The sequence below is a fragment of the Eufriesea mexicana genome, unplaced genomic scaffold (genome assembly GCF_001483705.2).
Source record: "Eufriesea mexicana isolate 0111107269 unplaced genomic scaffold, ASM148370v2 scaffold515, whole genome shotgun sequence".
Classification (NCBI taxonomy): Eukaryota; Metazoa; Arthropoda; class Insecta; order Hymenoptera; family Apidae; genus Eufriesea; species Eufriesea mexicana.
In genome coordinates this window covers 76,856-94,779 of record NW_016908693.1, presented here as the reverse complement: position 1 = coordinate 94,779, position 17,924 = coordinate 76,856, and the positions used below count along the sequence as shown (strand labels likewise).

Genomic DNA, 17,924 nt, shown 5'->3' with positions numbered 1-17,924 from the left:
AGTAAAACTATAAACACGTGTATAAAGTATTGAAAGAAGGCTTTCAATAACTTTTTCACTAAAACGAAAATATTTTGCGAATAAAGAGAATAGAATGGAATTTTTTACGGATACAGTGATTAAGGTATGATATTTTTCCACCGGTATAAAGTAGAAAGATAAAGCACAAATAACATTTTTATTATTTCTATAAATGCACAAGGCGTGTTGGAAAAAATTTGATTATATTTTTCTATTCGAAAACTGGCATCAATATCGAAATAAAAATATACCTAGTCACCACGGTTTCCAAATTAATTTGAACTTGGATATGGATGGAATTAAAGACAAGATTTAGGATTGATTATTCTTAAATTTTCTATACTAGTCTTACCCGCAATATTGCAAGCTATATTAATTTTAATTATTATTTGTGTTATCAAATGTATCGAGTCTTTTTATATTTTATGGATCGAATAACAGAACATAGATGAGACGAATTAACCGTTGAATTTAACTTAAGTGGTGGCGCTAGTGAGCCTTGCAAGTAGGCACAGACTACGTAGTATATAGTCTATGTTGAAAACAATTATTTCTCAACTATCAGTAATAACCATTAACAAAAGACAAAAACAGTACTAATCTCTATGTAGTTCACGAATACCATCATTCAAGTACTTTATTAAGTTAAGTTCAATTACACGTTAACGTAAACAGTGCAGATGATCGTTGCATTCCATCAATTAAAATGTGATTATTTAATATATCAATTTGATACATATATCGATCCTTAAGGTCACTTTTAGTTTCAATTTATTATAAGAAGAACGAGGCCACAATGAGATCACAACGAGATCAATTTGTGATGCAATGCAAAGTATCAATGCAAAATTATCCGTGTTCAAAGTAACGAAATGGAATTCATTTCGAAGATAAAATTCATTGACCGTGGACAATGTTGCGTCCCTGAGACCGAACGTCCCAAATCAAATGGGGGCTGCTTTATTTCCTTACTGTCAGCATCCCTTGACTCGTGGACACTCGTGGACACTCGTTGTCACCAGGCCACCACTTGGGTTAACCTTAGGAAGGGTCAAATCACCCTTGAGACTATGGGCCTAAGACCCAATTTGTTTAAAGATCCACCACCACTGAAATACGTCGAAGCCGATACACACCCCTAACATTATTCACAGCCAATAGAAAAACACACACCCACCTCTTGCATTTCGTACCAACCAAACAAAATACATACGAATTTATAAAACCACCGAAACAGAAGTCGAATGGGGAGTTCTACCTCAAATCAGTCGAGACAAACCCACCACGATCAAACTCAACGCCAGAGAAGAGTCCTGCATCAGAATTATATAGTTCAACCCTGGCCAGGTTTAGCTCAATTAATTTAGAGTAGGCCACATCCCTGTAACAGGCCTTACTACCCCGAAAAACTCCGAATGTGAGGGTTGCAGTGTCCGGGACGCAACAGACGTCGACTCGATATATTTTTATTTTCGTTATGACTGATCAATGCACATTTACGAGGCAATGAATTTCCACCGCTGTCATTGTACATGATATTTCAATTAATTTTCCATCTAATTTTCTCCTTATGCACTTAATTAATTTAACGTGCATACACATAGACGTACGCGCTGTGCATTTTTAAATTGCACAGTAATGAAGGAAATTGCAAATATGATAAAATTTTGAAATAAATCTAAAATAGTTTTTACATATGTATATATTACCCTTGTGTGGAAATACGAAATTATTTTATTATTATAATATGTAACGATATTTGATAATAAATAAATTATGTTACTGTTACGCGTTTTAATTTTAGTTATTTTATAATAACAGCGAAATGTTTATTTCTAAATTATACAATATATTATAGTATAATATATTTGGAAGTGTACTAGTGCGTGAAAAATTCGAATTTGACCAATTTCGAAAATTATATAATATCATGCAATGTAACAATATTATATTATATTGTTGGATGACTAACGATTCGTTAGCCCTTAGTCACTTGAAGGGCCTAGCTAATAAACGCAGACCAATTTCAGACTCCAAAAACAACTGCCTCATTCCTACTTTCACTAATGATCATCTTCAATCCACCAAAAACTAACATTATATAAGCACCTACAAAATTTGCGAAAAGCCAGTTTCTTCCTCTCCGCTGACTTGTATCTTTGCGACGTAGCTTTGTTGCTAGAACCCGTATTGTATATAGAAATCCGTGCTCCAATATAGTAAAATGAATATACATACGAACAATTATTAACCCTTTGCACTCGACGACTTTTGGCTAGAGAAGAGTAGAAATTCAAAGATTCTCTACTAAAAAACTGACAATACTTTTTTGAGTAGTAAATACAGGATTTGTTCCGTCGTGGAACAAAGAAGACTCGTTACGGTCTTCCAACAGCCAGGTCTTAGGGTCGAACAATTCGGCATCGGAATTTCCCGCTCCATGCTTTCAGCATGTTTGACTGCTTTACCTTTTTTCCTTTGACTTCTCGTGTCGCGGAACACGAGAATCCTGGAAATCCCTAATTTAACGAAATTAGGCGACGGCTCTTAAGACTTGGCTGACAATAGGCCTGAGGGCTCCACGTGGTCCGCACACGTTGGAAGCCTCAGGCCCTCGCTAGGGGTAACAAACGGCCGATGGAGTCACCGGCGCGCGGGTGAACCCCAGGTACCCCACCTTGGAGCAGAGGGTTTCCTCCATTATCGTGGTTTTTCGGGGGAACCTTCCCTCACTCCAAGGTAACGGATTCGCGGACCAAGGGATCGCCCTTGGTCAAAGACACTTCCGAACGAGCTCTCAAAGACATCGGTTCTCTTGAAAACAGTTCTCTTCGAATCAGCAACACGCCACGGTTCTTTTCGAAACGTGGACCGTCGTAGAGGCGACGCTTTTCTGCTCGTGCAACTTAAATAGTTGCCCAATATTCATTTGGCGGGCAACACGTGTCGTAGTCGCGAGACGGCCGTACAACCCGTCGGAAACACGAGAGTTTAGATCGCGACGCGACGTGACAGAATTGTATAATAATAGAATTGTAGAATTATTTGATTTCGGTACCTCGCACGCTGTTACATTGCATTAAATTTGATATATTAATTAATATCGATCTTTCAAATTTTATAAAATAGCGACCGAAGGGTTAAAATTGAAGAGTAATACTAAAAATGTGTAATATAATATAAGTGCAAATAATTGCAAATTTACTAGTACACGCACATATGAAATATCACCTCAGCACTTTTCACTTCATCCAGAATATACGTATATAGAGAACGAAGGATCTAGACATGATGCGTATTCAAGCTGCGCTGTTCAATAGGACTTGTAAGGCAGAAAATGGAACATGGAAAACACGATATGAAGAAAGGGAACGAGTGGTGGATGTATAATATCGGTATTACCACCCGACTGAATATTGTGTTAGATAATAACAAATATGACGATACAGATAATTGGTATGTAAGCAAAAACTTTCAATTGAACTTTTAATAAGCGAAAAGAGCTTTGATTATTATTAATTGCTTGTAGAGGTCGTGGAAAATTAATGCGTCATTCGAAAAGAAAGACTGGCCAATATAGAACAGATTATTCGACGGTATATTTGTGCCCTGTATAAGAGGGTAAACACGAAACAGACGTCTTCGATGTAACATGACATACATGCGCGTCGCATTAGTATTTTCAAGATCAAAGCTAAGCCTCTCGCTTCTGAATCTGTGAAGTATTAAGAAAATTTTCAGTATCAAGGAAATTGTAAACCATGATTACCTATCCTATAGAAATTTGCCTCCGTTTGATCGGGATTTGGCCAAACTCTTCGTATAGAATTTTTCAACGTTTTTTGGACAATCGTAATGGGTATCAGTGTAACATTCCAGTTTTGGTATTGTATTTCTTATTTTAAAACAGCAAAGCTATCCGACCTATTAGACGGATTAAGTGTGGCTGTATCGAATACGGTTATGTTCACTAAATTGATCATTTTATGGTTTAATTATCGGTAAGACGTACTTTATGACTATTTTCCATTTTTGAAAATAAACGATTATTTGTTCTTGCGAATTGTTTAACGATATCGAAATGAAATTTGTTCCGTTACTTCTTTATGTATTAACTCTTTACACTCGAGAGGTGACCTTTAGTCACCATTTCATCAAATTTGGAAGATCGATATCAATTAATATATGAAATTTAATGTAATGTAACAGTGTGCGAGGTATCGAAATCAAATAATTCTACAATTCTATTTTTATACAATTCTTTATTTACTGCTCAAAAAAGCATTGTCAGTTTTTTAACAGAGAATCTTTGAATTTCCACATTTCTTTAGTAAAAAGTCGTCGAGTGCAAAGGATTAATAGCTTTGTTATCGAAAATCCTCGATTATTCTTAGTTTCTCTTACGAGAAATATGTTTCACGATTATCTTTATATTTACATAGCGTGTCACGTTAAGGAATATTTATTTTTTAAGCATTGATGGCTGTTTGTTAAATTTTTCGCGATACGAGTTGAAATTTTTAAGTAGCGGATCTCAGTGTTTCCTTTGCACTGAAATATTTGATTAAAATTCAGCAAATACTAACGATTATGAAAATTACTTTATGCAGGACACTTCATAACGTTCTAACATCGGTGTTCGAGGTTTGGAATAATCGTGCTTTCGTGGATCGAAATAAACAGTATATGATGCAGAACTTTCACACATGTTCTCGTATTTCGAATTTTTTGGTATTTATTTATTCGATGACGTGTCTCCTATACTTGATAACCACTGTGTTTATCGATGACGATAAGGACAAAGAGTGGAATTCAAACGAGAAGAAAATGTTGCTTAAAATGAAATTTCCTTTCGACTTCACGATTTTTCCATTGTACGAGTTCATTACAATTGCGCAATTTGCATTTGAATATTCCATAGCATTTACGGCCGCCATGTTAATGGCATTTTCTGCAGCATTAGTGAGTTGCTCGTTATCTATTACAAGTGCATAGTGTGATCAATGATTTAATCTTTTTATATCTATAAATCCCTGTGTAGAATTAACCTAACCTTCTTTTTACTAACTTTTTACATTTTTTAAATAATAAGATTTTTATATAAGAAAAAATTTAATTAACACTAGAATTATCAATTTGTAATTCGTAGGTAAATATATGCAGATGATAATAATTGAAATGATATGATGAAATTGAAAATTTAAATGATATGTTTACATATATTAATGATATTTCTACTAGGTTAAAAATGAACATTAATTTTATCAAAAGTAACTGCATGCTTTTAGTGAAAATAAAATATCCGAAACTAGTCATTTTCATTACTTTGGAAGTTTTAATGTTTAATAAATTTTTGAAATTATTGTGATGAAATAACGAAGTTTTTTTTGAGAGCTTGTATCGCACTTGTAACCTTTTTTCCAAACAATTTTTAGTTAAGTAAATTTTTATAATACTCTATGAAATGCTTACTTTTCAAAATTATTTTAGAAATTATTTTAGAAATTTATTTTAGAAACAATTGCATTGTGCATACATGTGAAGTTTTCAAAATTTATCGAAATATAAAGAATACAAAAGTTTCGTGTACAAAAGAATTTTTAAAACAGCAGGTACAACCTTCTAATTGTTAGGTACTGCACGTAGGTAGTCAAATTGATATAGCGTGACATGAACTTATGAACATATCACATCACTCTGGAAGGAGAGTAACGTATATGTTGAAAAATATTACTGTTAAGCATCAAAGAATTATACATTTATCTGAAGACATTAAATATTTATTTCTATATACATCACTGGTGCAATTCTTTACAAATATTGTGGTGATCTGTTTTCTAGGATTCATTTTCATAGTCGTTTGTTGATTCAACCTAATTTATTTCAGATATTTTTGAAAAATATAAAAATTTTTTTACGCACATCTCATAATTCGTTATGACTAATATTTCAGTCTTTGGGTACCGACGAAGGGCCTAAAGTATGGATAAAATGTCTTACCTATTACATCGCTATGAATTGCGAAGCGTTTGTTCTGTTATACTGGACAATACCTTACATCTAAGGTAAAATTATTATATATATGTATTTTAATATATCTTTTAGTTAAAAAATTTTTAATTTAAATTAAAGATACTCACATCAGACACATAATCATAAAAATATTTTCATCTTTGTGCATTTTGATATTAATTAAACCATTCGATAAATTCCTGAATTATATACAAGGTATCCCAGCAACGGTAGTACAGCCGAGGAGGAGGCGATTCTACACACAAAAACGAATCGAAAATAAAGAATAAAATTTTTTGATTCGAAGCTTCGTTTTCGAGAAAATCCACTTTGAATATTCATCGAGTACACGTGCACGCAATTATGGTTTACATGTATGAATTATCGATACTTCAGCATCGGTGATACAAACGAGTACGGGGTAATTCTACATGAAAAAACAAATCGAAAATAAAGAATAAAATTTTTTCATTCGAAGCTTCGTTTTCGAGAAAATCCACTTTGAATATTCACCGGGTATGCGTGCACTTAACTAGCTAAAGGGGAATCAGTGCCCTCAGTGAATATTCAAAGTCGATTTTCTAGAAAACGAAGCTTCGAATGAGAAAATTTTATTCTTCACTTTTGATTTGCTTTTTCACGTAGAATTACCCCGTCCTCAATTGTACCATCGATACTCATGTATCGATAGTCTATTCATATAACCAAAGTTAAGTGCACGCGCACTCGGGAAATATTCAAAGTCGATTTTCTCGACAACGAAGCTTCGAAGAAAAAAATTTTATTCTTTTCTTTCGATTTGTTCCTGCATTTAGAATCACCCGATTGCCGGTTGTACTACCGTTGTTGGGACATCCTGTATATTCTATGTAGCAGTATACGTATACACAGGGTGTTCCAGAATTATAGATTATTCAAAAGGGTGATTAGACGTAATAAATGAATATTGTACAATTCGTATAATATCCTGTAAAATAACTATATTTAATTTTGTTTCATTTTTCATGATTTTTGTAATTACCATTACCTTCATCTTTTTGTTTTTCTTTCATTTTCTGCAATCGGTTATTTATGCGTTCTTTTTTTAATTCTCGTCTCTTTTTCCTTCTTAAATCTATTTTCAAATTTTCTATTTCATCTCTAATTTGGTTAACTTGTCAATGAAGCTTTGATATAATGATTCAGTGAACAAAAGAAAGTTTCAAATTTGAATGCCTCGAAATAGGATTTTGACAAATAGGTCCTTCCGAATAAGTCCTAAATCGTAAGTACTTAATTTCTATAACGTACTCAAAAATCATGGAAATCGAAAGAAGAAAGTGTTATCGACATTTCCTTCGTGATTTTAAATACTCATTAATATTCTTCCTTCCATTTTAATTATTTTCTCCTCCAAAGTTTTTCCGTTTTTCTAAACATGTATTTTATCAGCTATTTTTCATTTAACTTTCCTCTAATGTGACTCGTGTTAATTATCCTTTCTTTTTTAATTGTAATTACCTTAGGGAATTACCGATTCATCCTGACTGTTACTTCGTCTTTTCAAATATCGTTGATTTTCCTTTTGTTCCATTTTTTCCGTCTCTACTTTACCGACTGAACTGTTCACTCTTCTTGCGCACGTAGTTCGCTTGATCTCCACTCGTGGCACTTCCTTCTTTTTCCTCCGGAATTAATTCTTCTTTCTCCGATATTATTTCTATAGATTATTGTCCTTGTTTTTTACAGTTCTACGTAATAAACATCCCATTTATTCACTTCTTTACAACATATTAATTTCGGAAGGAGTTAAAGTTAATAAAAAATTTCGTAGGGATTCATAGAGATAAGATTTGTTTAAGATTAGTCATAGAGTCGAGTAAAAATTATCATTATTATGAAACGTGCTGTATTTTACATAGAATTACAATTTAACTATAGTCCTATTAAATATATTAATTTATTTATTGTTTCTATTTATCACTTTCAATACGTATTTATTAAAACACCCATATTTATTGCATAAATATTATATACAGAAGTATTCATTATTTATAAATAATGTGTTACTTTTGAGAATTGTATATTTTTTACTCCTAATATAGGTGTAAAGAGTTCAGAGTTCGTTATACTTTTTAATCTTTTTTCACTGTTAATTTCTAGAGTGAAAATATTAGTCAAGCACTATACAATATACTTTGGTATAAATTAGATAGACAGGATAATCGAATAGTACTACTGATGCTATGAGGTCTCAAAAGCAGTTGACACTTACAGCCGGGAAGTTTGTGACACTTAGCGTGGAAACTTTTGCTAATGTACGATTACAGAGAAGTAGCATTATCTACGATAATTATAATAATTAGGGTAGAAATTTACTTTTTTACACATTGATTACTGAATAATTTCTGAATATTTAAAACAAATTTTTGGTGATTTAGTATTATTGTTATATAATAATTATTACATATTATATTATATTATATATTATATTAATCATTAAATATTTAATATGAGTTGTTGGAAATTAATATTAGGAACTTTGTAATGTTTAAGATTGTGCAAAAAAATATTTGTAATCGATATTATTATAGTCGATCTTCGTTGCGGACAAGTTATTTTTATATATGTTATGCACCACTTAATTCATTTATCCTTTTTAAGTTCCAAGTTCATTTACAATAAAATTGATATTTAACTTTTTAGATGTTAAAAGCTGCGGCTTCGTACATCTCGATACTTACCATGAGGTGAAATAAATAATTACGATGTACTAGTCATGGGAACGAAGTTTGTACACTCGTAAAGACCAATACTATGTGAATAAATGTATATTAAATGTATATCAATAAAAATTTTGACTTCTACAATTCATTTTAGAAGTTTATTAAGAGTATCGAAGTTTAAGTAATTTAGATTTTACAATCACGACTATTCCTAATTTTGTATATTTTTTATTATGTGCTATTTTACTGCATATTAGTTTAATGCACTTTATTATACATTATTGTAGGAATGTTGGGTAGGCAACAGAATAAGCAGTGATGTAGATATAAAAATGATTTATTTTAAACTAAAACTTATTCTAAGCGCTAATAACTCTCGCTATCTCCCAGAAACTCTATGACTGGCTCTAAAATACACTCTGACTTTTCCGCGTCCTTGCACTCTTATTTAACCATTTGCGCTATAAAGACGTGCCAAGCACGTCGAGATGCTTTTGTTCCAAAGCTGCCAGCGACGTGTATACCACGTCGATAGGCATTTGTCGTGGAAACAAAAACAACGTGTCCGTCACGTCGGTTAACAGTTAGCTCGTAGACGCGGTGCAGCGTCAATGTAACGCCTTACCGCATGTTATATTGTAGAACGCGACATGGCAACCGAAAGTTAAATCGTAGCGCAAGTGGTTAACATGTTAATTACCAAGCCGGTCCCCAGGGACCGGCACTAGACATCCTCAAGGACCGGTCCAGACTAGGATCAAAAGGTGCTAACTTTTGGTGTTAAATTCTTCGCCATCTTTGGATCTAACGTTTGGGAATTCCTGTTATAACAATTGGTACAATATTTCCGAGTTTTATGAACACTTGGCCCGTCGCCGGTAGCCCACTTGACAGCCGAGTCTGGGCCTGAACGGAACGGCAAGCAAAACAAGCTTGGCACTTAACGTGTTAGACTTTGCACTCTGTTTTCTTTCATACTTATGTTCTTTTTCTTAATCGGTGGGTCACGTATCCTAAACACTCAAACGCATTCCTAAGCTTTCACTTTTTACTTGCATTCGGCTCTGTCACAAACATCCCTTACACTCGATCCCCTTTGCACGCGGTCACTTTCGTTCTAACAAGGAGAGTGCAAGTCCTTCGGGTCACCGATTTAGTTGAAATTTTGCAGGTTGGTAGATATCGTCATGCAGTTTAAGAAAATATATCATTATAGCGGCAATTACTCGATAGTTTTTAAAATATTTACGATTAAAGTTTTATTACTACCATAATTATTCATTTATTTCCAATATTTTACAAATAGAATCGTGGCCTAACGGCGATAGTTGAAAATTCATATGCTGAAGGACCGTGGTTCGATTTCCGTCCCCATAGTTTGGTATGTAATTGTAACTTTATTTTGTAAATAAACGTTTGTAATTTCTTAATAAAAAGATTTATTTTCTATGCTTTCTTATGCTAGTATATATTTATTATAAAATAATAAGAATACTATGCAAGAAAAACAGTTTTCTATAGCAATCTTATTTACCACAAAAAGAACACGAAAATATAAATAATCATTAGATACAGGAAATACAAAACCTATCGCTCGTGTAAGTATTAATTATTAAATTAAACATTGTATAAGAATGTTGCCTATAATTTCAAGTTCGCTAAGCAGCTATAAATGTTTATGAATTAATTACAAAAACTTGGAAATTTATTAATTTTCTACTGCCGAATTGATCTATTAAGATGTATTAAGAGCACATAACCAGAAGAGGTATCTAGTTCGAATAAAAATTTTATCGCCTGCAATCAGCGCCATCTATGATTTTGGACCGTATGCTCGGAAAAGTAATAGGAACATAGAACAGGCGTGGAGGTCGTCGAAGAGCTCGTCACGTGACAGACAAGGACAGTGAGGGGATAGAAAATGATAAAAGGGCTCCGACAGTGAAAAGTTAATAAATAACTCAATTTCCGTAATTAATTTATGAACTTTTATAATTTTGTTGCGAAGCTGAAATTTTAGGCAACATTCTTGTGTAATTTTCGTACATAATTAGATACGAATTAATTAGTTATTAATTATTGTTTGATGGCGTCCTTGATTTCGTAACGACGACCATTACGATCTTTCGTGAAAATATTTAATACTAAACGAAACTAGAAGCAAAATCAGAGAAAATAATACACAGGGTGGATCACTTTATACATTCTTGTTTTTAATAAGTTGATTTTTCCAGTTTTTAATGACACAGTTACCACAACAAAAATGAAGTATCATCTTCTCATTCCTCTCTCACATTGCAGCATTCACGACAAAATACTTTTTTACTGTTTTTCTAATAACTAGATGATCGAAGATAATCGAAAATGGTCACGTTACATGGTCCACCGTGTATAAAAATGTATTTCCAAAATTCGAATAAAATCACATATTATAGAGATTAATTATCCGTCCAGAATTATGAGAATTAAACCAAGAAAAGGAAATATTGTAAATATCTAAAGAGAAAATTCATGGCCAGTTTCAAGCCATGTGGTATGAAACGCTCGAATTTTCAACTTCAACATAAATTTAAAATATCCAAAATTTTTGGAGATGAAGTTTAAGTACAATTGTATGAGATTATCGTGCAACCACACCAATCTTTCAATAAATCGTGCATTACAACATACAAATTTAGGGAAAAATTTAATTAGAATTAATTTATGCTTGACACGAGAATTCAAATCGCCTTGTGTATTTTTTGATAAATTTTTCTTGATTCATTGTGTAAATTCTGTACTATCACAATAATTTTGTTTTAAAGCTGAGAAAAAAACTGACTCAAAAGATATCAGAAATACAAGCAAGAAGTAATCTTGCTGTACACTACAATTACAAATGCAGTAGACTCCTTTTTTTCTCGTGTCGCAATTGCTGATAATAAGTAGACCAGCATTTATCCTTTTACTCCGACATTACTCGCGTAATAATACCCTGGTAATTTCATCTGATCGATAAGCACATTGGGAAAATCTTAGTACACAGTGGACATTCAACTGTGCAACATGTAACTCCGCCACGCAGGTTAGACGTACGGGTAGAACCGATTTTCGTTAAACCTCTATTATCGTGTCACCATTTAAGAAAAAGCTCATTATCTCGACCAGTTTCGATGTTCGTAATTAAAATCGCAGGAGAGATTACTGAAGTTGTCGAAAATATTAAACGAAGGTTGATGTAAAGCTTCCACTTAAACATAGTCTTCGAGGTATCGAAACTGCACGGTCTTTGATGCGGCTCTCCGACTGTTAGGTATATTCAAATAATATTTTAATATTAGCATAACTTTTGTATCGCGTTTTATTGTCCTATATTTAAAAATCATTACGATTGCAGCTGTGTCAAGCTATTAAACTACCGTTCTATTCTGATTATCATAATGAGAAGCAAAATTTGCTATCGATGACCGCGATGACTATAATCAATCGTCTATTGGAATACAGTCTACGCCTATTCGGAATCTGGCCAGATTCTTCCTATCAGACATTGAAAACCATCATTTGGACCATAATAATATTACCGTTTCTGGTATTCCAATATTGGTATTGCATCACTCACATGACGTTGAGTTTAATCGAATTACTAGATGGATTGAGCCTTACATTATCGAATTCGCTCGTGTTCCTCAAGTTGATTGTCATTTGGGTCCAGAAGCGGTAAGACATAAATATTTGACTAGTAAATGGGAAAAGAACCGGAATAAAGTCAATATTGCGTTGAACTTTATTAATCAATAGCAAAATGGCGTGATTGTCGCCGAATCAGTTTACATGACCATTGGTATTTGATGAGCGTTTAATAACATTGAATTTTCAGTAAATATTTTATACATTTAATTGAAAGGAAAAAATTATTTTGGAACAGAATGTTTTACGAAATCCTGGCAACCATGTTCGAAGACTGGAATAACGATAATTCTACCATTGAAAATAAGCGAATAATTGTGGATAAGGTTATGCTGTCCTCTCGCATTACGAATTTCTTAATCGGTTATTTCGGGATCACATTCCTTCTATATACAGGGCTCGCTTTAGCACAATTAGACGAAGATCAGGATTCTTCAGAGCCAAAACGAAGGATGTTTTTGATTAGAATGGAATTTCCATTTTCTGCCACTGACTCACCGTGTTATGAAATTATTCTAGCTGCACAGTTTATACTCGAATCTTTTATTGTTTACGGGGCGGCCACGTCGATAGCACTGATCGCAGCATTAGTAAGTAATTCTTTATAATAATATTTTTACAAATTTATATTGTAATTCGAATGTTTAGTACATGTGTTAAAACAAAATAGAAACTAAGTTTCTATTATTCCTTTTTGATATGATAATTTTAATACGTAAGACGTAATATATGTTGTACGTTATAAACAAATTTCTGTATGCTATGCATAGTGTTTCATATGTCCTTGCGTTAATGAATTTCATTGAAAAAATTGAAAAAATTGAAAGTCAAAGAAATTTATTGAATTTAATTAAGCAAATTGATTAATTTTGTTAATAAAGAGTTAATGAAATGCGATGGAAGTGCCATGTATTCTATTGTAGAATTCATTATTGGTCAGTTATAAGAAAAATATGAAATTTTAAGTGAAAACCATTTTTGGGAAATGTTTTAATTTTTATACGGAACGTTACATCGTTCTCTAATTAAGATTTTGTTCTTTACAACTGTTTCCATTATTGGAAAGTATTGTAGTAACTAAGCTCCGTTTTTATCTAACATTCTTCATAGTAGTACAAAAATAAGTAAAATTGTACGTATAGAACTGTTCCATTTCAATATTTCAATAATTTTTATCTTTCTTTAAATTTGATATTAATTATCCATTCTTATATTTCAAATTTTTGTATCAGTCCCTTTGAAATATATGTTTTGATGGATCAAGTATAAACAGAGATGTGTGAACGAATGTCTAGCGTTTGAGTCATCCATTCCACAAAAAATTTGCGTTTTTATACTTTTATGTTTTTATTAAAATATTATTAATATATTATTAATTACATTATTGATATTATAACAATTACTTGTGACACAATTTTATCGAGCTTTTGACATTTATGTCTTGAACTTCTAGAGGAGTACTCTGTTTGAATAGTCTATCTCCGCTTAACAAACGGCCGATGGGGTCACCGGCGCGCGGGTGAACCCCAGGTACCCCACCTTGGAGGAGAGGGTTTCCTCCACTATCGTGGTTTTTCGGGGGAACCTTCCCTCACTCCAAGGTAACGGATTCGCGGACCAAGGGAATGCCCTTGGTCAGGACACTTCTGAACGAGCGCTCAAAGACATCGGTACTTTCCAACGACTTCCGAACGAGCTCTCAGAGACATCGGTTCTCTTGAAAACAGTTCTCTTCGAATCAGCAACACGCCACGGTTCTTTTCGAAACGTAGACCGTCGTAGAGGCGACGCTTTTCTGCTCGTGCAACATAAACAGTTGCCCAATATTCATTTGGCGGGCAACACGTGTCGTAGTCGCGAGACGGCCGTACAACCCGTCGGAAACACGAGAGTTTAGATCGCGACGCGACGCGACAAGTACTCTGTTTAAATTGTCTATCTCCGCCTTTAATCTTTCCAAAATTCGTATGTTTAGATACTCGATTTTGTAATAAAATGAGTTACGTGAATAATTTTTAGTCTTAGTTAACGCTGATTCTGCTTATGGTGATATGTGTATAGATTGTTCCTTCTTCATCCTATTTAATCTGTCTAGCCAGTCGTGCAAGCCAAAATTCATGGTCGTTGATATTAATCTTGTCCATACTTTTAGTTATTCCGATATATATTTTGTATATCGATCAGCATAAGTTTATGAAAGCAATAGATAAGTAAGAGTCCTAGAAATATGCTGCTGCAGGTAGCACATATGCACATATGTTTCTAATTAAATGTAACAGTAATTAGTAGCAATAATTCTTCGCAAATATTTTAAAAATTATATTATGTTGTAAGCTTTACCTGTTGATTTTTATGTTTAGTGTTAAAATGAAGCTCCTTTTGTTTTTCTCTTTCTTCTTTTAAGAAATTTAGCGAAATAGACGAAATTGAAAAATGAACAATCTTGCTATAGTAAAAATTTATATAGAGTCAAGTGAGTGGTGTACTAGAGTAAGTACTCATATTGTTTAAATTATATTAGTCTACGCTGTTGCACCATGAGACGAAGACCAGGCCTAGCAGAGCCATTATGATCACCTAAATGCTGACAAATTTTACATTCGGTACTTTCTATTTTATCTGTTTATTGTACATTTTGGTAAAGCTTTCTTTATTTCTTCGGGTCACAGGACACGAGGCATTCTTTAGCGTCTAATTTTAAAAAACCAGGCAACAGCACTTAGGATTTGGCTGACAATGGGCCTATAGGAGACAAGACCAGACCATATGTGCTTGTTACGACTCTTTTAGGCATAAGTTAAAGGTGACCTCGTTGGGGTCACCTCTCATGAAGGGTCACTGACCCCAAGAAGGGTGACCCTTCAAGGACCCTCTGAAGGAGTGATTTCCTTCACCAGCGATCTTGTCGTGGAGAATGAAGGGTCCACCTTTCTGCCGAGAAACTGCCAATTAGGAGAACGCATCTCCTTCGGCGGATCATAATCACGTTTTGGCTTCGAAAGATCATCAATCGGTGAATTAGTTTACAGAGACAACTCTATCTCTGATTAATATCAATGAGAATGTATATTTACAAGTAAAAGATGAGCTTATTATAGTTTTAAGGCTCATCTAATTCTATTTCTAATAACTCAGCACGACGCTAACTCGGCTTAAACACAAGTCAACTAACTACAGTCTAATCTCAACACCCTCCAACCGTCTTACGACTCTTAAACTGACACACTAACAATTGTTAAGACCGTGCCCTTGCGTCCTTATTTAACCCTTTCGGCACGGAGGAGCTGGCCGCGGTTATACATTCACAGAACAAGGAAGTTTTCCACAAGAGTGGTTGCATTGGAAGCCACGAAAACGTGATATTCATAGAAATCTTGAGCGTGATTGATACTAAACTTTTCATTCGGATCGCGACAGTCATCGGTGACGTTTCGTGGATGCTGCCAATAGGCGACGGTAGTACCCAGAGAACGTTTCATGGCCGCCGCCATTGGGCGGCAGTAGTACCGAAAGGGTTAAACCTAACACTCTCTTTCCTTCTATACTCGGGTTTTCTTCCTCGATCACATATTTCCCACGTGACCTCATCCTCGGTGGACCAAGTACACCAAACACTTTCATTCCTAAACTTTCCTAAATTTTCCGTCAATACCTTTGAGCACTGTCATTCGTTCTTCCGCATGCATTTCGAATATCACCTTGACACTCGAGCCAAACCCGAGGTAGCTATTTATTGTCACTCGTTTTCGAGAAACGATCTAAGCTTTCACATACATACTAACTTGAAAGTACGTTTTCTTATTGACAAGTATGACCCTTATTAGGATCCTTCAGCTCGTGATACTACACTATGGTCAGAAGATATTTCACTTATGAAATGCGAATTTCATTCGTTATAGTTGATTAATTCTAGCGTCGCTGGTGTAGTCAGACAAAGGAAATGGAGTTGACGTATTTTTCTTGTTGATCAAGATGATAACTTGTACGCACCAATTTAGGAAAATACTCGAACGTTTTCATTTGTCTTCTGTTTCATCAAGTATAAGTTGAAGCTTTTGAGATAATGTGATTTACCTTTAACGAAATGAAAAATTCAAGATTATATCTGTAAAATTGGAAAATAATTTAACGATATATTTAATATGTATATTTGTAGTATATTTATTACAAATATGCACCATCTGTGGATTACAAAAGTACTCAAATGCAGTAGGTGATAGTTGACAGCACGATTAATTAAACAATAAGAAATTTTAATATGATGTTCATCTACCTATGGTTACTTATGACAAACTTAAGGCGAGTCCCTATTGAGAACACTAGCGTCGCTGTGGACCGTATTTGTAATAAATGTACTGCAAATATCATATGGATCGGAAAGGCATTTCTTAATTTTACTGATATAATTTTGAACTACCCCTCTTGCTATTCATACCACACTATTTTAAACAAGTCGATCAAACATTTAATTAATATTAATAATCTTCTTCTTACTATTAATTAAATGTGATATTTCTTCTACATAATAAATGTATACGTTTGATTATTTCCATTATGAGTGTGTAATAAATTTATTTGATAAGGTGGAAATTAATTCGCTGACTTTAATATTTTTGCACGTAATGTAATATTTGTACGACTTTTTCATCTTAACTTTAATTGTATAACATCCTCCAAGATATTTGTACTATCTATTATTGACAATTTTTCATACGAAATATTTTAATTCACTGAATATATATCGTAAAAGTAATGTAACTGTTTCATGTAAGTACATAATTTATTGTTACTTTAAACGTGTTCATTTGTAGTGAGTTGTGAAAATACTATACGAAAATAGAATGATTATTTGTTAGTATCATATTTGTTTCAATGATTATGAAAGTGATCCAAGTTAAACTACAAAAGAAATGATTCTATTACTAATTATGGATTGCACTCATTTACATTACAACAAAATAAAGTTATTTTTGACAAAATAGGAAACAATTGAACCGTTAAATCGAATTGGTAGCATGATCATGATTAATTTCATTAATTTATAGTATATTCAACGCTAAACATACCAGTGTCCAAATAGTGGTTTTTAAATTTTCAATTATAAATTTCGCATTCAACGTTGTCACATTTGTTATTTGCCTTTATCGATACTTTTATGTCATTTTAACAAAAATTGTTTTAATTTTGCGTTTTAGATGTTACACGTTGGCAGTCAGATCGACTTATTGTGCCAAAAATTATCACAAATTTCTCATAATTCCGGGAAGAGGTCGCAACGGGCACTAATGTTCGACGTCGTCATAAGGCATCAAAGAATTATTCAACTGTCAAAGAATATTGAAACAATTTTCACTTTCATATCTCTGTGTCAGTTCTTATCAAATATGTTGGTAATCTGTTTCATAAGCTTCATTCTGGTAGCCGTGAGTGAATTTTACTTATAGTTCGCACTATTTTTAATGGCCAATTTAATTAAAGTTGAAAATTCGTTAATATCTTTTATTAACAACAGTCCATACA

General features: G+C 33.4%; 1 protein-coding gene and 1 pseudogene across 1 annotated transcript; both read left to right on the top strand.

Moving 5' to 3' along the window:
• The first annotated feature begins 3,782 nt into the window (after positions 1-3,782).
• Positions 3,783-8,378, top strand: LOC108545763 (odorant receptor 85b-like). The gene is given in 8 exon segments (XM_017897540.1): positions 3,783-3,859; positions 3,861-4,022; positions 4,632-4,983; positions 5,655-5,879; positions 5,975-6,054; positions 6,056-6,086; positions 8,176-8,257; positions 8,260-8,378. Coding segments are annotated over 8 exon segments (1,128 nt in total).
• Positions 8,379-12,189: 3,811 nt separating this feature from the next.
• LOC108545762 (odorant receptor Or2-like) overlaps positions 12,190-17,924 on the top strand; it is a 6,522-nt pseudogene continuing 787 nt past the window's right edge.